The 14829-nt window shown below is 43.1% G+C and overlaps 1 protein-coding gene across 2 annotated transcripts; it reads left to right on the forward strand.

Annotated features, from left to right (window-relative positions):
• The first annotated feature begins 634 nt into the window (after nucleotides 1–634).
• Nucleotides 635–14585, forward strand: LOC110524041 (nexilin). Of its 2 annotated transcripts, XM_021603338.2 has the most exons (15): nucleotides 635–929; nucleotides 3398–3935; nucleotides 4258–4449; nucleotides 5069–5153; nucleotides 5458–5606; nucleotides 6954–7151; nucleotides 9182–9358; nucleotides 9950–10138; nucleotides 10323–10514; nucleotides 11256–11303; nucleotides 11871–12068; nucleotides 13186–13407; nucleotides 13512–13703; nucleotides 13885–14248; nucleotides 14452–14585. In XM_021603338.2, exons 2-15 carry the CDS (start codon nucleotides 3444–3446, stop codon nucleotides 14463–14465), a joined length of 2712 nt encoding a protein of 903 aa, XP_021459013.2. In that variant the 5' UTR covers nucleotides 635–929; nucleotides 3398–3443; the 3' UTR covers nucleotides 14466–14585. The 2 variants fall into 2 exon arrangements, with proteins under 2 accessions (XP_021459013.2, XP_021459014.2); XM_021603339.2 differs by lacking the exons at nucleotides 11256–11303; nucleotides 14452–14585 and having other exon boundaries at nucleotides 13885–14283.
• The last annotated feature ends 244 nt before the right edge of the window (nucleotides 14586–14829 follow it).

Raw genomic sequence — 14829 nt, forward strand, 5'->3', positions numbered from 1 at the left:
GGGTACCTGCCACCTTCGACTGTGTCCCGAGCTGATTATGAATGTATTCCATATAAAAGTTAGGGATGAACAGTGGAACTTGGAATGCGTCCTGAGAAGTAGGCATACCCTATCATGAGTTTGAGCCGGTCTCTCATGTAAACACAATTTTTACATTTGACATAGGCCTGATGATGAGTTCAGTATTGTGCAAGTTTCACACATGTTTATGTCTCAACCACAGGAGGTTGGTGGCACCTTAATTGGGGAGGACGGGCTCCTGGTAATGGCTGGAGTGGGATAGGTGGAATGGTATCAAATACAACAAACTCATCAGTTGATACCATTCCATTCGCTCCGTTCTAGACATTATTATGAGCCGTCCTCCCCCCAGCAGCCTCCACTGGACATGTTCAAATAGCAAGCCTACCACACTGTCAGCATTTGTTTTTTTTAAGACAATCTGTATGTTCTGGTGGAAAAGGGTCAATCATAGGACTAGTAGTAGCCAAATTGCTGAAAGATAACATGCCAACAAAATAGTTTATTAAATGTAGCCTTCCTTAACTCACGCAATGTCGTTATAACGTCAGGGAATATACCATTTGACAAATACAAACACAGGCAGGGAGACTGGCTGAGAGAACTGCAGCTGTATCTGCATCAAGCGAACAGAAACCACCATGCGTATTTGAGGCGACAGCTGAAGCTAGCGCTGGCGCGCGCGGAATGCGTTAGACGGCAAAAGTAGCGGTAGGCCTACTTTTATGGAAGCTGGTTAAGGATATGTAACCTCACCCATTCGACTTTGAGTCGTCTGACAGTGAACAGGGCGCACACATCTCCGTGCTTTGACAAGTTGGGATTTGTCATCTTGCCATTACTTTTGTTTTAATCCACTATTTGTACAGAAAATTCCTATGATAAAGGAGGATATTACACTGAAACAGGTAAACGTTTTTTTTTCCTGCAAGACTTTAGTTGAAAATAATGTGTGTTATGTGGATGTTAAAATTCACCTGTTGGGGAGAGTTTCAAATTTGCCCCTCAATTGTTGATCTTTAAATTGAGATTTGTAATGTACATTTTTTTAAAGAATGCTAGGCAAACTATAATTTAGTCATAAAAAAAGGTGAAATATTGAAAGTTATAATGTTTCAGTTAGGCCTAGTTGACTTTGCTTTGTCATTCAGCTGTTGGGTATAATTTTTTTTACACAAAAACATGTTTTGTTTAGCTGTAAAATAAAATATTATGTTAGTTTGGTACTCTTACTTTTTAATGTCGGTCTAACATGACCAAACATCAAAGAAATCCAGACATTTTTAAAACACAGATTATTTTTTATTTGAACACACAGATTCTTCTAGCACATTGTCATGGTATTTAGTGGCAGCTGAGTATATCTGTTAGACCAAAATAGGACTTCACTTGCCAGGCCTAAATGTGTTGGTTAACTATGATATGGCAGTTCAAGTTATTCGAGGCAAATCCTTGCATGAAATGTGGGGTCAAGAAAAGTACTCATGGGTGTAACTGTAATTCAATAGACTCTAGATCTTTTTTTTTTTACGGTAATAACTTTTTATTCCTCTTGCCAATATGTTATACTCTAAATGATTAAAAATTAGGTCATGATTGATAAGCTACTTAAGTTTTTATACCATATGGAAGTGCTTCAACAATACTATAAATGTGCCTGGAATTATATTTCTCTAATGGTATTTGTGTTTCAGCAAAGGCTTGACAACTTCTTTGTAGAGAGATGGTGACTTGGGCTTTGTGTTTGGTCGCTGCATCCCTATATTGCATCATTTGGATTAGTGTCCATTTGTGATATACAAAGAGACAATTTTGCGATAAAAAGGGTATCATTTAATTTTTTTATTTTTTTTTACATGAATGATCACCTTTATTATGATGCCTGGTTATCACAGCTGGATTGAAGAGGGCAGTGTATTCTGATGACCAAATCCACAGCTGTAACAGATGTACTGATCCCAGTCTAATAGTGCATTGGTTGAGATACATTTTTTTTTTAGAAAGAAGCCTTGGGTTTTTCATATATTGTTAGAATCCAGTTAATTACCTGTTACTCTCAGACTGGGTGATCCATACCATCAACGTCACAGTAGTTGTCGTACTCACAGTAGTTGATGTGATATGTGCCAACACAGCTGTCTATCAGGTGTGTAATGGGAAATCGATCTGAACTTGAACTCAAAGTCAAATTTGCAACAGGTGGTCCTTTTGACAAAAAGTTGTGCGTGTCGTACTCTGTTAAGTAGGCCCATATAATCAACATTTGGCCAACCGTGGGTACATTTAGGCCTACCTTTCAAGCGTTCAATCCATCAATCAGTCAAATCAATGACATTGTATTTGTTGGCCTATCTTTAAAAAAATTCAAATCAAATCAAATTGTATTGGTCACATGCACATGTTTAGCGGTACTTTGCACTGCACTTTGTTCACCGCAACCCCCTGACTGTTTACGTCAGTATTATTACCAAGTGAATTGATGAGAACACATTCAAAATGTATAGCCATGCCAGATGCCAAGCTTAGATTTCTAACACACGGATCAACAGTAACCTTTTTAGTGTCTGATGACTCTATGGCCCAAACATCTCTTGCTCATCCGATTGTCTGGGACTAAGTCTGTCCGTTTTGTCAAGGGTCTGTTGGGCGACATGCGGCTGCCGACCCTAGCTCTATCCCACCGCATATCACTCATCAGAAATAACCATGATCACATGGCCTGGACACACAAGTGGGCTATACTTAGCGTTCTGACCCTGCACTGGGGAGGAGGAGGGGGAGGAGGAGGAGCAACCCTTTCCTCCCCTAAACTGCAGCAGCCATGAGGTGCCTGCCTCCCCAAACAGACACTCGCAAGACTTCAGATGCTCAGCAATTGTGTTTATTTATAATGTGATATTGTGTAGGCAGGGTATTAATTAATCAATCTAATGTATTTTATAGAGCCCTTTTACAGTAGTTGTCACAAAGTGCTTTACAGTGTAATATGTAGGGTAGTAAAACAATGACAGATATTCAAAGTTACACACATTCTTGAAGTCCATATAGGCTAGTCATTTACCACACCGCATTTCAGAAAGGGCAATTTGTAATGTTTACCTGTAAAATGGTTGCCTATTCAATATAGTTAGTTCAGTCAGCTCAATCTGAAGTCCATCATTGGTAGATCTGTCAGACCATTACATCTTTGATGATGGTTGAGATGAATGAGACTACATTTAGTTAGCATTTTTTGGTTGAGTAAGTTTGAATATGAGAAAGAGGAGCTTAATAAAATTGTTAAAGCGATATGCACAATAAATAATAAAGTGATTATGTGAAGATTAATAGGTTGTTATATGTACGATACCGTAATGCTTCCTTTCTTTTTTGACAGGTAACATTTGAAGAGGACCTTGTCAATTTGTCAGAGTGGCGCAGACATGACTGAGGTGGCACAGAATGTTGCGGATGTCGCATACGACATGACTGATGTGGCACACGGCCTGACTGATGTGGCACACGGCCTGAACGATGTGGCACGCGACACGAGTGACGCGGCACCCGATGCGGATGAGAACGCGCATGGCGACGTCGCGACCGAGTGGCGCGGTCTCGGGGCACACAAAGAGGACGATGCCCCACGTGACAAGCATGACGAGGCACTTAGCGAGAATGAGGAAGAGGTTCACACCGAAGAGGACGAGGTTCACACAGAGCCTGAGGAGGACGAGGAAGATGAGGCACACGACATGAGTGAGGTGGAGCACAGGGAAAATGGCACGGCAAAGGACAAGCCGATGCAAAGGTCAAGATCGAGGAAGGACAAGAAGGATGAGGCACAAAATGGTGTGGCTCACGACATGGACAATGAAAAAGAGGAAGAAGAGAAAGACCAGTTACAGAACATATCTGAAGTGGCTCTGAAACAAGAGGTGAGGCACGGCCATATCTGTGAGTTTATCCTGTTGGAGTTGACGTATTAGCTTACTGAATAGTAAGGTTTACTTCTGGACATGTTCAATATGAAATACTGTCGGTTGTCGAGACAATTACTGCTGTTACATCAGGGAGTGTGCCTGTAGATCTCTCATAAGGTTTCTGCAGCGTTCAACTGAATGGCACTATTCAAAACGTGTTTGAGTTCTGAGACTCTCAGCCCTATGGATCTCACTCCTATGAATCTTTCCCTTAGCACACTCCCAATCCTTTACAAAATAATGTTACATTGACACGTGTATCTTCATCTTTCTCCAGAGACTCCTGCGCTTCAAAAAGCCAGTGGCCAGGAGCTACGTGCCCCAGATTGGTAAGGCTGACGTGAAGAACAAGTTTGAGGCCATGCAGAAGGCCAGGGAGGAGCGCAACAGTAGGAGGAGCCAGGAGGAGCACCAGAAGAGGAAGGAGCAGTATGTCAAGGAGAGGGAATACAACCGCAGGAAGCAACAGGTCGGAGGTCAAACAAGACAGAGATAACCCCAACTAACTGTGACCTGCATGGTATGGAGCACTAGCCTCAACAACCACAGTGTGGGTGTACTGGAGAACATCATCACATCACTTTGTGCAGAAAAATTACACATTTTTTATTTAATTGAAGTACCTTGTAATTGTGTTTGGGTTGTGCTTTTATCCATCTAGGGGGATTATTCTAAAAAAATTTTTACTGATAATTACTGATAACATACTAAATCAACTGTGCATTTTATGCATGTTGTCCTTTATCACAAGCTGTATCACAGGTTGCAGCGTGGTAAAACAAACAGTGACCGATACGAGGGATTAACACATTGATACTCAGGAGGGGGAGGGGGGGGGGGGAAGAGAAAACGCCCTGTACTATTGTAGTCAACTCTCCGAGACGGGATGCCTTCATGCTGATCTCCCCCCATGTCACAACCACATGATCCAATCAGAGGCCCCCCTGCAGGTCACATGCATGTGCAATTACACAGGATTAGGGGCTTGAGAACTTGCTGGGACCAGCATGGCTCCTGAGCGTGCAAAGCAGATGATCCCAGATAAACTGGTAACCTCTCAGCAAAGCTCTCCCTCTGATCCACCACAGATAAAAGAACTACTTGCCTCCAGTGATGAGGAGGAGGAGGTGAAGCCAGCCAAGGTAGAGAAATCCTACGTCCCCAAGATCACAGGTAGGAAATGGGGGTGTTGTTGAGGGTGTAGATAAGGGCAGGTGGGCTGTGGGAGAGGACTGAGGAAGAGGGCTCTGTTCTAATTCTCATCTCAACCCATGGGGCAAATTCATTTGGCAACAAACTGAAAGGATACGGACTGTAACAGGGAGGGACTACCTGGACTCATCCAATAAGGAGCGCTCATTTTCAATTCCAGCTGCAAAACGTTTTAAAACGTTGCATGCCTAACGGACACAACCCTGTTGTTTGTGCTGTGGCCTCATCTTCACCATCATCTACGTGTGGGTTCTTCACTCTACAGGTAGCGTGAAGGGGAAGTTTGCCGAGATGGAGAAGCAGAGACAGGAGGAGGAGAGGAAGAGGATGGAGGAGGAGAGGAAGAAGCGCGCCACCCAGGACATCATGGAGAAAGCGAAGATGCAGAAGGAGCTGGCCAAGAAAGCCGCAGAGGTAAACATGCGGGATTACTTCCAGGTATACTGTAGTGTAGCCTATAGAGGAAGTGGGACAGTGCGGCTGGATTGCTCAGTCGCTGCCTCTACTGAGGGACGGGCCTCCATCGATGTGTAATCAGTCAGGTAATCCTCAGCTGCCACCCAGATGAGTTATTTTAAGTGCCATTTGAAAGGCTAACAGTTGGTGCAGGTTGGAGGGAAATCCTGCAGTGGAGACCAGTGGGGCTGCAAGCCACAGCAGCTCTGAGAACACACATTCAGGTCATATGCTATGAATTTTGGGTGTATCTGTCAAGTTGAACAAGGTTTTCCTCACTTGTCATCGCGGAGTGGCTTTAGTATCCTTAGAATGGATCACAAACTAAATTGCTGCTTTCGAAAGGCATTCAGCGCTAGTTGCAATGCTGTAGCTATAACCATGTCAAACTGGACCGAAGCCAGTTCTCCAAATGTATGTTGACCTAGATACGATAAGGTGGTAGATTTCAGTAAGTGACAAAACACACTAGGAAGTACTAGTAAGCATTATGCCTTATGCTTGTATTCAGTGCTCACTGTACACATGTTGTTGATCTTCGTTCTACTCCAGTGATCTATTTGTTTCTTGAACATGGTGAAAGCTATATGGACTTCAATCTTCATTGTCTCCTTTCACTGCAACCTACTGCATGTACCTTTACTGTATAGTAGTGAGACAAAACTTGGGGAAGTCTTTATTGAGGGTGGGCGGTAGCTTTAACCTGAGCCAGTACTGACCGAGTGAGCTATAAACAATTGGGCCACCGTGCTTACAAGTTCTGCTGCTGCTTGAGCCACATACACTGTCAGGTGTAGACAACATGTGACTGGCAACTGTTTCCCACACCACTGACTAAATTAGCCCCTGTTTCCCCCCCACCCCTCCTATTTTAGGGCTGACATTCACAGACTGACCCATTGAAAATGGTGGCCATTAGGCCGAAAGAATGTTCTCTTTTATGGGCTGTTAGCTTCTCTCTCTCTCTCTCTCTCTCTCTCTCTCTCTCTCTCTCTCTCTCTCTCTCTCTCTCTCTCTCTCTCTCTCTCTCTCTGTGCGTGTGTTTAGTTAGTGGGGATTTTTCTCTCTATTTTGACATGACATAGGCAGGTATCAACTAGTAATTTCATAATGTATAACTTAGCTTTAGTCCTTTACTTGGTTATACACAACCACTTTAGCACTTGTCAAGTTCACAGACCAGGAAATGGTTTGTGTTGCTGATGTGCTAAACCCCCTTTGGGAATCAATAAAGTACTGTCTTATCATATCTTATCTCATGTTAAATGTAATTTCCTTTTCTCACAATGGCTCCACTTATGTCAGGAGGGAGATGACAGCATCCTGGTCTGTGTGGTGCCATCGAAGCCGTCGCGACCTCCAGGCAGGATCAAGATGAACTTTGAGGACCTGGAGAAGAACCGTGAGGAAGAGCTGAAGAAGAGGACTGAGGAGGAGAGGAAGAAGCGCTACGACGAGAACAAGCAGTCCTTCCGCGAGGCCAAGCGGCGCTCGGTTGTACAGGTGAGCTGAGGAGGACCTTTCCAATAGGCTTTGGCAGGACTGGCAGCGTAGCTGTTTTAGGAGGAAATCTTGGAAAATCTAATATTTCAAGAAAGCCATTATATCCATGTGTCTGTGTCAATACTTCAATACAATACTTTGTGGGAATATGGTGTAGATTGTTTATGTCAGCCCACAGGACAAAGAAAGAGCTTAAGTGTTTCAAGGAAAATCTTTAATGAAATCTATTCTGTCTGTGTCAATACCTTGTGGTAAAATGGGGGTCTAAGTGTAGATTGTTTATATCAAAGCAGGATGAGGAGCAGCCCACAGAGAAGTAGTTTCGGTAGGACAAAGGAACAGCTTACAATGGCTTGCGAAAGTATTCACCCCCTTGGCATTTTTCCTATTTTATTGCCTTACAACCTGGTATTAAAATAGATTTTTGGGGGGTTTGTATCATTTGATTTACACAACATGCCTACCACTTTGAAGATACAAAATATTTTTTTGTGTGAAACAAACAAGAAATAACACAAAAAAACTGAAAAATTGAGCGTCCGTAACTTTTCACCCCCCCAAGGTCAATACTTTGTAGTGACACCTTTTGCAGCAATTACAGGTGCAAGTCTCTTGGGGCATGTCTCTATAATCTTGGCACATCTAGCCACTGGGATTTTTGCCCATTCTTCTCCAGCTCCTTCAAGTTGGATGGGTTCCGCTGGTGTACAGTCATCTTTACGTCATACTACAGATTCTCAATTGGATTGAGGTCTGGGCTTTGACTAGGCCATTCCAAGACATTTAAATGTTTCCCCTTAAAACACTTGAGTGTTGCTGTAGCAGTATGCTACGGGTCATTGTCCTGCTGGAAGGTGAACCTCTGTCCCAGTCTCAAATCTCTGGAAGACTGAAACAAGTTTCCCTCAAGAATTTCCCTGTATTTAGCGCCATCCATCATTCCTTCAATTCTGACCAGTTACCCAGTCCCTGCCGATGAAAAACATCCTCACAGCATGATGCTGCCACCACAATGCTTCACTGTGGGGATGGCGTTCTCGGGGTGATGAGAGGTGTTGGGTTTGTGCCAGACATAGTGTTTTCCTTGATGGCCAAAAGCTCAATTGCAGACCGGAGTTCCTTCTTCCATATGTTAGGGGAGTCTCCCACATGCCTTTTGGCGAACACCAAACGTGTTTTCTTATTTTTTTCTTTAAACAATGGCTCTTTCTGACCACTCTTCCGTAAAGCCCAGCTCTGTGGAGTGTACGGCTTAAAATGGTCCTATGGACAGATACTCCAATCTCCGCTGTGGAGCTTTGCAGCTCCTTCAGGGTTATCTTTGGTCTCTTTGTTGCCTCTCTGATTAATGCCCTCCTTGCCTGGTCCATGAGTTTTGGTGGGTGGCCCTCTCTTGGCAGGTTTGTTGTGGGGCCATATTATTTAATTTGTTTAATAGTGTATTTAATGGTGCTCTGTGGGATGTTCAAAGTTTCCAATATTTTTTTATAACCCAACCCTGATCTGTACTTCTCCACAACTTTGTCCCTGACCTGTTAGGAGAGCTCCTTGGTCTTCATGGTGCCGCTTGCTTGGTGGTGCCCCTTGCTTAGTGGTGTTGCAGACTCTGGGGCTTTTCAGAACAGATGTATTTATACACTGAGATCATGTGACAGATCACTTATATTGCACACAGGTGGACTTTATTCAACTAATTATGTGACTTCTGAAGGTAATTGGTTGCGCCAGATCTTTATTTAGGGGCTTCATAGCAAAGGGGGTGTTTCTGTTTGTAATTTTTTTCATTTCACTTCACCAATTTGACCTATTTTGTGCATGTCCATTAAATGGAATCCAAATAAAAATCCATTTAAGTTACAGGTTGTAATGCAACAAAATAGGAAAAACGCCAAGGGGGATGAATACTTTTGCAAGGCACTGTAGGTGTTTCTAGGAAACTAGGAACATCTCATCTTTCATGACAGCCGTTCTGTGTCACTACTTCATGTGGATATGGTGGTCTCTAAGGTAGACTGTCTTGGTCAATGCAGGATGAGGATGAGGAGCAACCCACGGAGAAGGAACAGGTGACTCCTGGGAAGCTGAAGATGACGTTTGAGGAGGCGGAGAAGGAGAGGCAGGAAAGGCTGAGGAAGCAGGCTGAGAGGGAAGCTAAACGACGTCTGCAAGAGGAGAAGAAAGCCTTCGAAGTGGCCAAGCTGGAAATGGTGACAGATCTTATGAAACATTATTAGCTCATTCCTTATTAGCATATTACGTTTCAATGGCCTGTACTTTCCTTGTGATAGCTGAGATATTTCAGACTTGCTAGATACTGTAAACCTTGGGGGTAAATTATCAGCGTGGCCATTCTGTACCAACCCTGCATATCCCCTTCATACATCCTGCATATCTTTTCTCTTGTGCTTTTGAAGTGTCAAGTTGACTTGTGGCATCTTTAGGTCTTGATAAGACTTTTAAAGAAGCAATCTCAATCTGTCAGAGCTTGTATGTTGGTGTGTATAATGTAGTTATAAAGGTGAACATAATCTCGTAAACATGGGATGAGGCCTAAAACGATCCATCTTTTCTGAACAAGAAAACCCCCTGGGAAAAAAAAACCTGTATTAAACAGTCAGTGCATTCTTAACAGTAGCATTTACTTAGCACTACGTACAATCAAGCTTCGATAAGGTGCTTTGATGCTCTTCCCGGATTGAACCTGCGATGTTGTTGTTGTTAGCGCTGCGTTCTAACCAACTGAGCTATACTTCCTAGCCTTGTGCCTTGTGTGATTTTGGAAGTTGATGTGTTTGCAGGGCGAGGATGAGGAGGACTCACAAGGAGCTCAGGGCGAGAGAGAGGTGATCCAGCCTGGTAAACTAAGGCTGAGCTTCGAGGAGCTTGAGAAACAGAGGGTAGAGAATGAGCGCAAGGCAGCAGAGGCAGAGTACAAGAGACGAATGGAAGAGGAGAGGAGGGCTTTCGCCGAGGCCAGGAAAAGCATGGTCAGTGAGAGTAATATCATGGTCACTACACCTGGTCCCCAGATCTGTTTGTGCTGTCTTGCCATCTCCTATGGTCATTGCGATGTCATTGGTCATTGTGTTTAGAGTTCCTTTTTCATACTGATCCCACCCAGAGATGTCAGACACTAGTTTGAGCTCTTTCGTTGTTGTCCTCCTTTTCCAGATAGTGGATGATGATGATGAGGTGTTCCTGGCCATGCTGAACCTGGAGGGCAGCAAGCCAGGGAAGCTGTGCGTCAGCTTCGAGGACAAGGAGCGTCAGAGGAGAGAGGCGGAGGAGAAGAAAGCAGAGGAGGAGGCCAAGAGGAGGCTGGAGGAGGAGAAGAGGCTCTTTGCAGAGGCCCGCAAGAATATGGTAGGACTGGGTAACATACCCATAAAGATCCTACAATTCACTAGTGGAATTTGGTATCTTAGCATCATGATAAAAAAATCTGCCATCTTGCCAGGAAATTCTTTTGATTTTAGAAACATTTGTGAATCATAGGATCTCTATGAACACACCTCTGCAGGCAGCACCAGCATGTTGCTTATGAAGCCCTGCGCTAACATGTAGGTTATAGTAGGCTGCGTTCAGAAGGAGCATGTGAAAAGATTAAAATTATTTTGATGAATAATTTATTCCTGTTTTTTCATCATGATTAGAGCCACAGCGAGTTACTTTTTGTAACTTGTTTTGCGTATGTATGTCACAGATGAATACCTTCAGTCTCTCACGCTGTGCGCTATTTTGAACTCTGCTTGATCCAGATGTGTCATCTGAGCTCATATCCAATGTAATGCTCACACTTTAAACAAACTGCAAATGACATTTGCTTATAAATGATTTGTGTAGGCCTTACGAAGGCTTTTTTATGGCTCCATGGTTCTTATAGTTCATTTAAAGTTATAGTCTGTTTAAAGTGGGACCAATGTTGCTATAATCTACTGAAAACTAACCCCAATATTAACATTTGAGGAAGTCTATATTTAATATAAGAACTCAATCTCTAATTGGTCTATAATAGGACATGGATTAATCCTACATGATGATGTAACGTTACTGAAACACTACACTTGCAATTGCTGTTCCTACTTTCAAATTATCTTCTTAAAGAGCCCCCTGGATCGGGAAAAATCTAAGACTTCATATCAAGATGGAGAAGTAAGATATTTTCACTTTCAAATGACAATTGTACTTGTACACTGACTAAGAAGAAATAACACAGTGTTTCCCATGAACTGCTAATACTGTAAGTTCTTATTGTAAGTCAAAGGTCATATGCATGGATGTGAATGGTCTGTTTGAATGGGATATTCAGTAGGCATACTAACACTGCTGGCTTCCTTTAAAAGTGGCTCCCCATCAGTGTGTAATAGTGTGTCCTGGTTACTTGGATTGATTCTACAATGATGTTGAAAGACTTACTAGAACGAGATTAAAAATCTTCATCTCATTCTAGGGCTTTTTACAGTATCTGGTGAGAAGATCAATGTGATTTGGTTCTCTTAGCTTTGCTGTTCAATGTGACTATGTTGCTTAGCTTTGCTTTTCATTGGGTGCTTCACTGTTTGTGAATCATTCTGGGAGTGTTAAACCGGTGGATTAAATTGCTATTGGAAGCTGATATGATGATTGATTTGTGATTAAAGATTATTTGTGCTGTTTGATTCTGATTGGTTTATAGTGAAATGTCAAATGACACCATGCTCTGTGTTTGTATTCCGCCAGGTGCTAGACGAGGAAGAGGAAGGGATGTTCAAGAGCGAGTCCCAGGAAGCATTGCACCCTGGGAAACTAGAGATGAACTTCGAGGAGCTGCTGAAGCAGAAGGAGGAAGCCGATAGGAAGCGCAAGGTGGAGGCGCGCAAAAAAAAAATGGAGCAGGAGAAACTGGAGTTTGAGCAGCTCAGACAAGAGATGGGAGAGGTCAGTCATCAACATGGTATCCGTCTCACAATGCTGTTAACTAAAACCCACATGGGAAGTCTCATGGATATTGGCATGGAACTACCAACTGCAGAGATTGATGACAAGACGAGGAGAACCAGGGACTGTATTTATCAAGCGTCTCAGAGTAGGAGTGCTGATTTATGATCAGTTTTGCCTTTTAGATCACAATCCCAAGATTACATGGACAGGTGGGACCTGATCCTAGATCAGCCCTCCTACTATGAGACGCTTGATACATACGGCTCCAGTTTAAACCATGAGACCCACAGTGAGCTCCAAAAGCATTGAGACAATGGCAATTGTTTTGTTGTTTTGGCTCTGTTCTCCAGCACTTTGGATTTGAAATGATAAAATCAGGTTAAAGTGCAGACTGTTTAATTTGAGGGTATTCTCATCCATACCGGGAGAACTGTTTAGAAAGTACAGCACGTTTTGTACGCAGTCCCCCAATATTAGGGACCAAAACTATTTGGACAAATTCACTTATATGTGTATTAAAGTAGTCAAAAGTAGAGTATTTGGTGCCATATTCCTAGCAGCAATGATTACCACAAGCTTGTGACTTTCCGTAATCATGGTAGAATTGACAATAATGTATAAGTGTTTAGAAACATATTCTATGCTTATTAACAATAAAAGTTGAATAAACTCCAAAATGACACAATACATTATTGACCATTATCATTTCAATTGGGCACAAAATAATCTGAAATACAACCTAAACAAACAGCAAATGAATCCAACAAGTTTGTAGAGTCACAAGCTTAATGTCATCATTGTGCGCTAGGAATCTGGGACCAAGTACTAAAGTTTTGACTACTTTAATACACATATTTGCTGAATATTTTTTTTTTTTTTACAGTGCTGTAATTTGTAAATGGTTCAACCGATACGGATGAAAATACCCTCAAATTAAAGACAGCCTGCACTAACCTCGTAGTCAATTGTACCATTTCAAATCCAAAGTGCTGGACTACAGAGCCAATACAACAACAAAAAGATGTCACTGTCCCAATACTTTTGGAGCTCACTGTATGCTTCGATTGTGATCGTATCCTCATCACTCATCAGTTCAATGTGCTTCTTTCCAAAGGATGAAGTGAATGAGAGCTCTGATACAGTGAGTAAGGAGTATGAGGAGCTGAAGAAACTCAAGAGGACCGGCTCCATCCAGGCCAAGAACCTCAAGTCCAAGTTTGAGAAGATCAAGCAGTTGAAAGACGAGGAGATCCAGAAAACGATTGAGGACGTGAGAGCAAAGAGAAAGGCCGTAGACGAGGAAATCAAAGAGAGGGAAGAAGAGCGGGTCCAGGAGGTATATATTTGAGCATGGTCCTTCAGAATCGCTTAGGAACGCCAACGTGTTGGTCTGTATCATGTTCTTCTGAAATCACTTACTGTGAGGGCTGTTTTTTTCAGGAGGATGATGAAGGCAAAAAGGACACAGAGAAGGGGGCTGAGGAGGCTCCGTTCAGACAGAAGGTGGACATGCGCGCACGGTTCGAACAAATGGCCAAAGCCAGAGAGGGGGAGGAGAGGAAAAGGGTGGAGGAACAGAAACTGCAGAGGATGCAGTTCGAGCAGCAAGAGATTGACGCTGCTCTCCAAAAAGTAAATCCCTCTTTCATCGGGTTCAATCATCGGGTTTCTCGTTGTTAAACTGTGGGCATCCTTGACACGCATGACATTCTAAAAACGCATGACAGCTCAGTTCAGCCCGAAGTGGTAATGTGAGAGGGGGGAGGGGTTCCACAAATCTAAAATGTGATATCACGTGTCATGTCTTTGGCAGAAAAGGGAAGATGAGGAGGAGGAAGAGGGAAGCATCATCAATGGCTCGGCAGCCTATGAGGATGAGGAGGACCACGCCAGGTCGGGGGCTCCGTGGTTTAAGAAGCCCCTGAAGAACCAATCGGTGGTGGATGCCGAGCCAGTGCGGTTCACGGTGAAGATCACTGGGGAGCCCAAGCCGGAGGTGACCTGGTGGTTTGAGGGGAATATGCTCCAGGACTGTGAGGACTATCAGTACATAGAGAGAGGGGAGACATTCTGCCTCTACCTGCCAGAGACCTTCCCAGAGGACGAGGGAGAGTACATGTGCAAAGCTGTCAACAGCAGAGGCACCGCTGCCAGCACTTGTATCCTAACGATAGAAAGTAAGCAATCGTCCGTCTGACTGCCACTGCATGCCTGCATGATACCACTTCCTGTTTTAGTTTTCTGATCTTCCTATGATTGGATGGGATCGCATGCTCCTCTTTCTATGATTGGATGGGATCGCATGTTCCTCTTCCGCATTGGCTTGGTTCAGCTGGTTCATCTATGGGTAACACCTCCCTTTTCTGTTTCTCTCTTCCAGCTGAGGACTACTGATGCTTTCCTTTTTCTGGAACTTTCCCTGTCTCTCTCACTCTTTTTGTATAATGTAATATCTCATGTTAGAGCCAAAAAGAGGAGGAAACAGCAGTATGCTAGCCATTCCTTCTAGGGATACACACAAAATGAAAAGTGCAAGATCATGTTGTTTACGTATTGCTCATCATTCATCCCTTTCATTATTATGTTTAGGATGAAATCTGTGCCAAATCACATATTGGTCCCATGAGTGATTGCTGCCATGAATGACGTTCAGATTGATTTTGTGATCATATCATAGATCACAACGCCTGTGCATCTGAGAAAATGTCCCTTCAAAGGTCAGATTTCATAAAGTTTCATTTGAGAATATGGTGCAACC

Source organism: Oncorhynchus mykiss, chromosome 5, assembly GCF_013265735.2.
Source record: "Oncorhynchus mykiss isolate Arlee chromosome 5, USDA_OmykA_1.1, whole genome shotgun sequence".
NCBI lineage: Eukaryota > Metazoa > Chordata > Actinopteri > Salmoniformes > Salmonidae > Oncorhynchus > Oncorhynchus mykiss.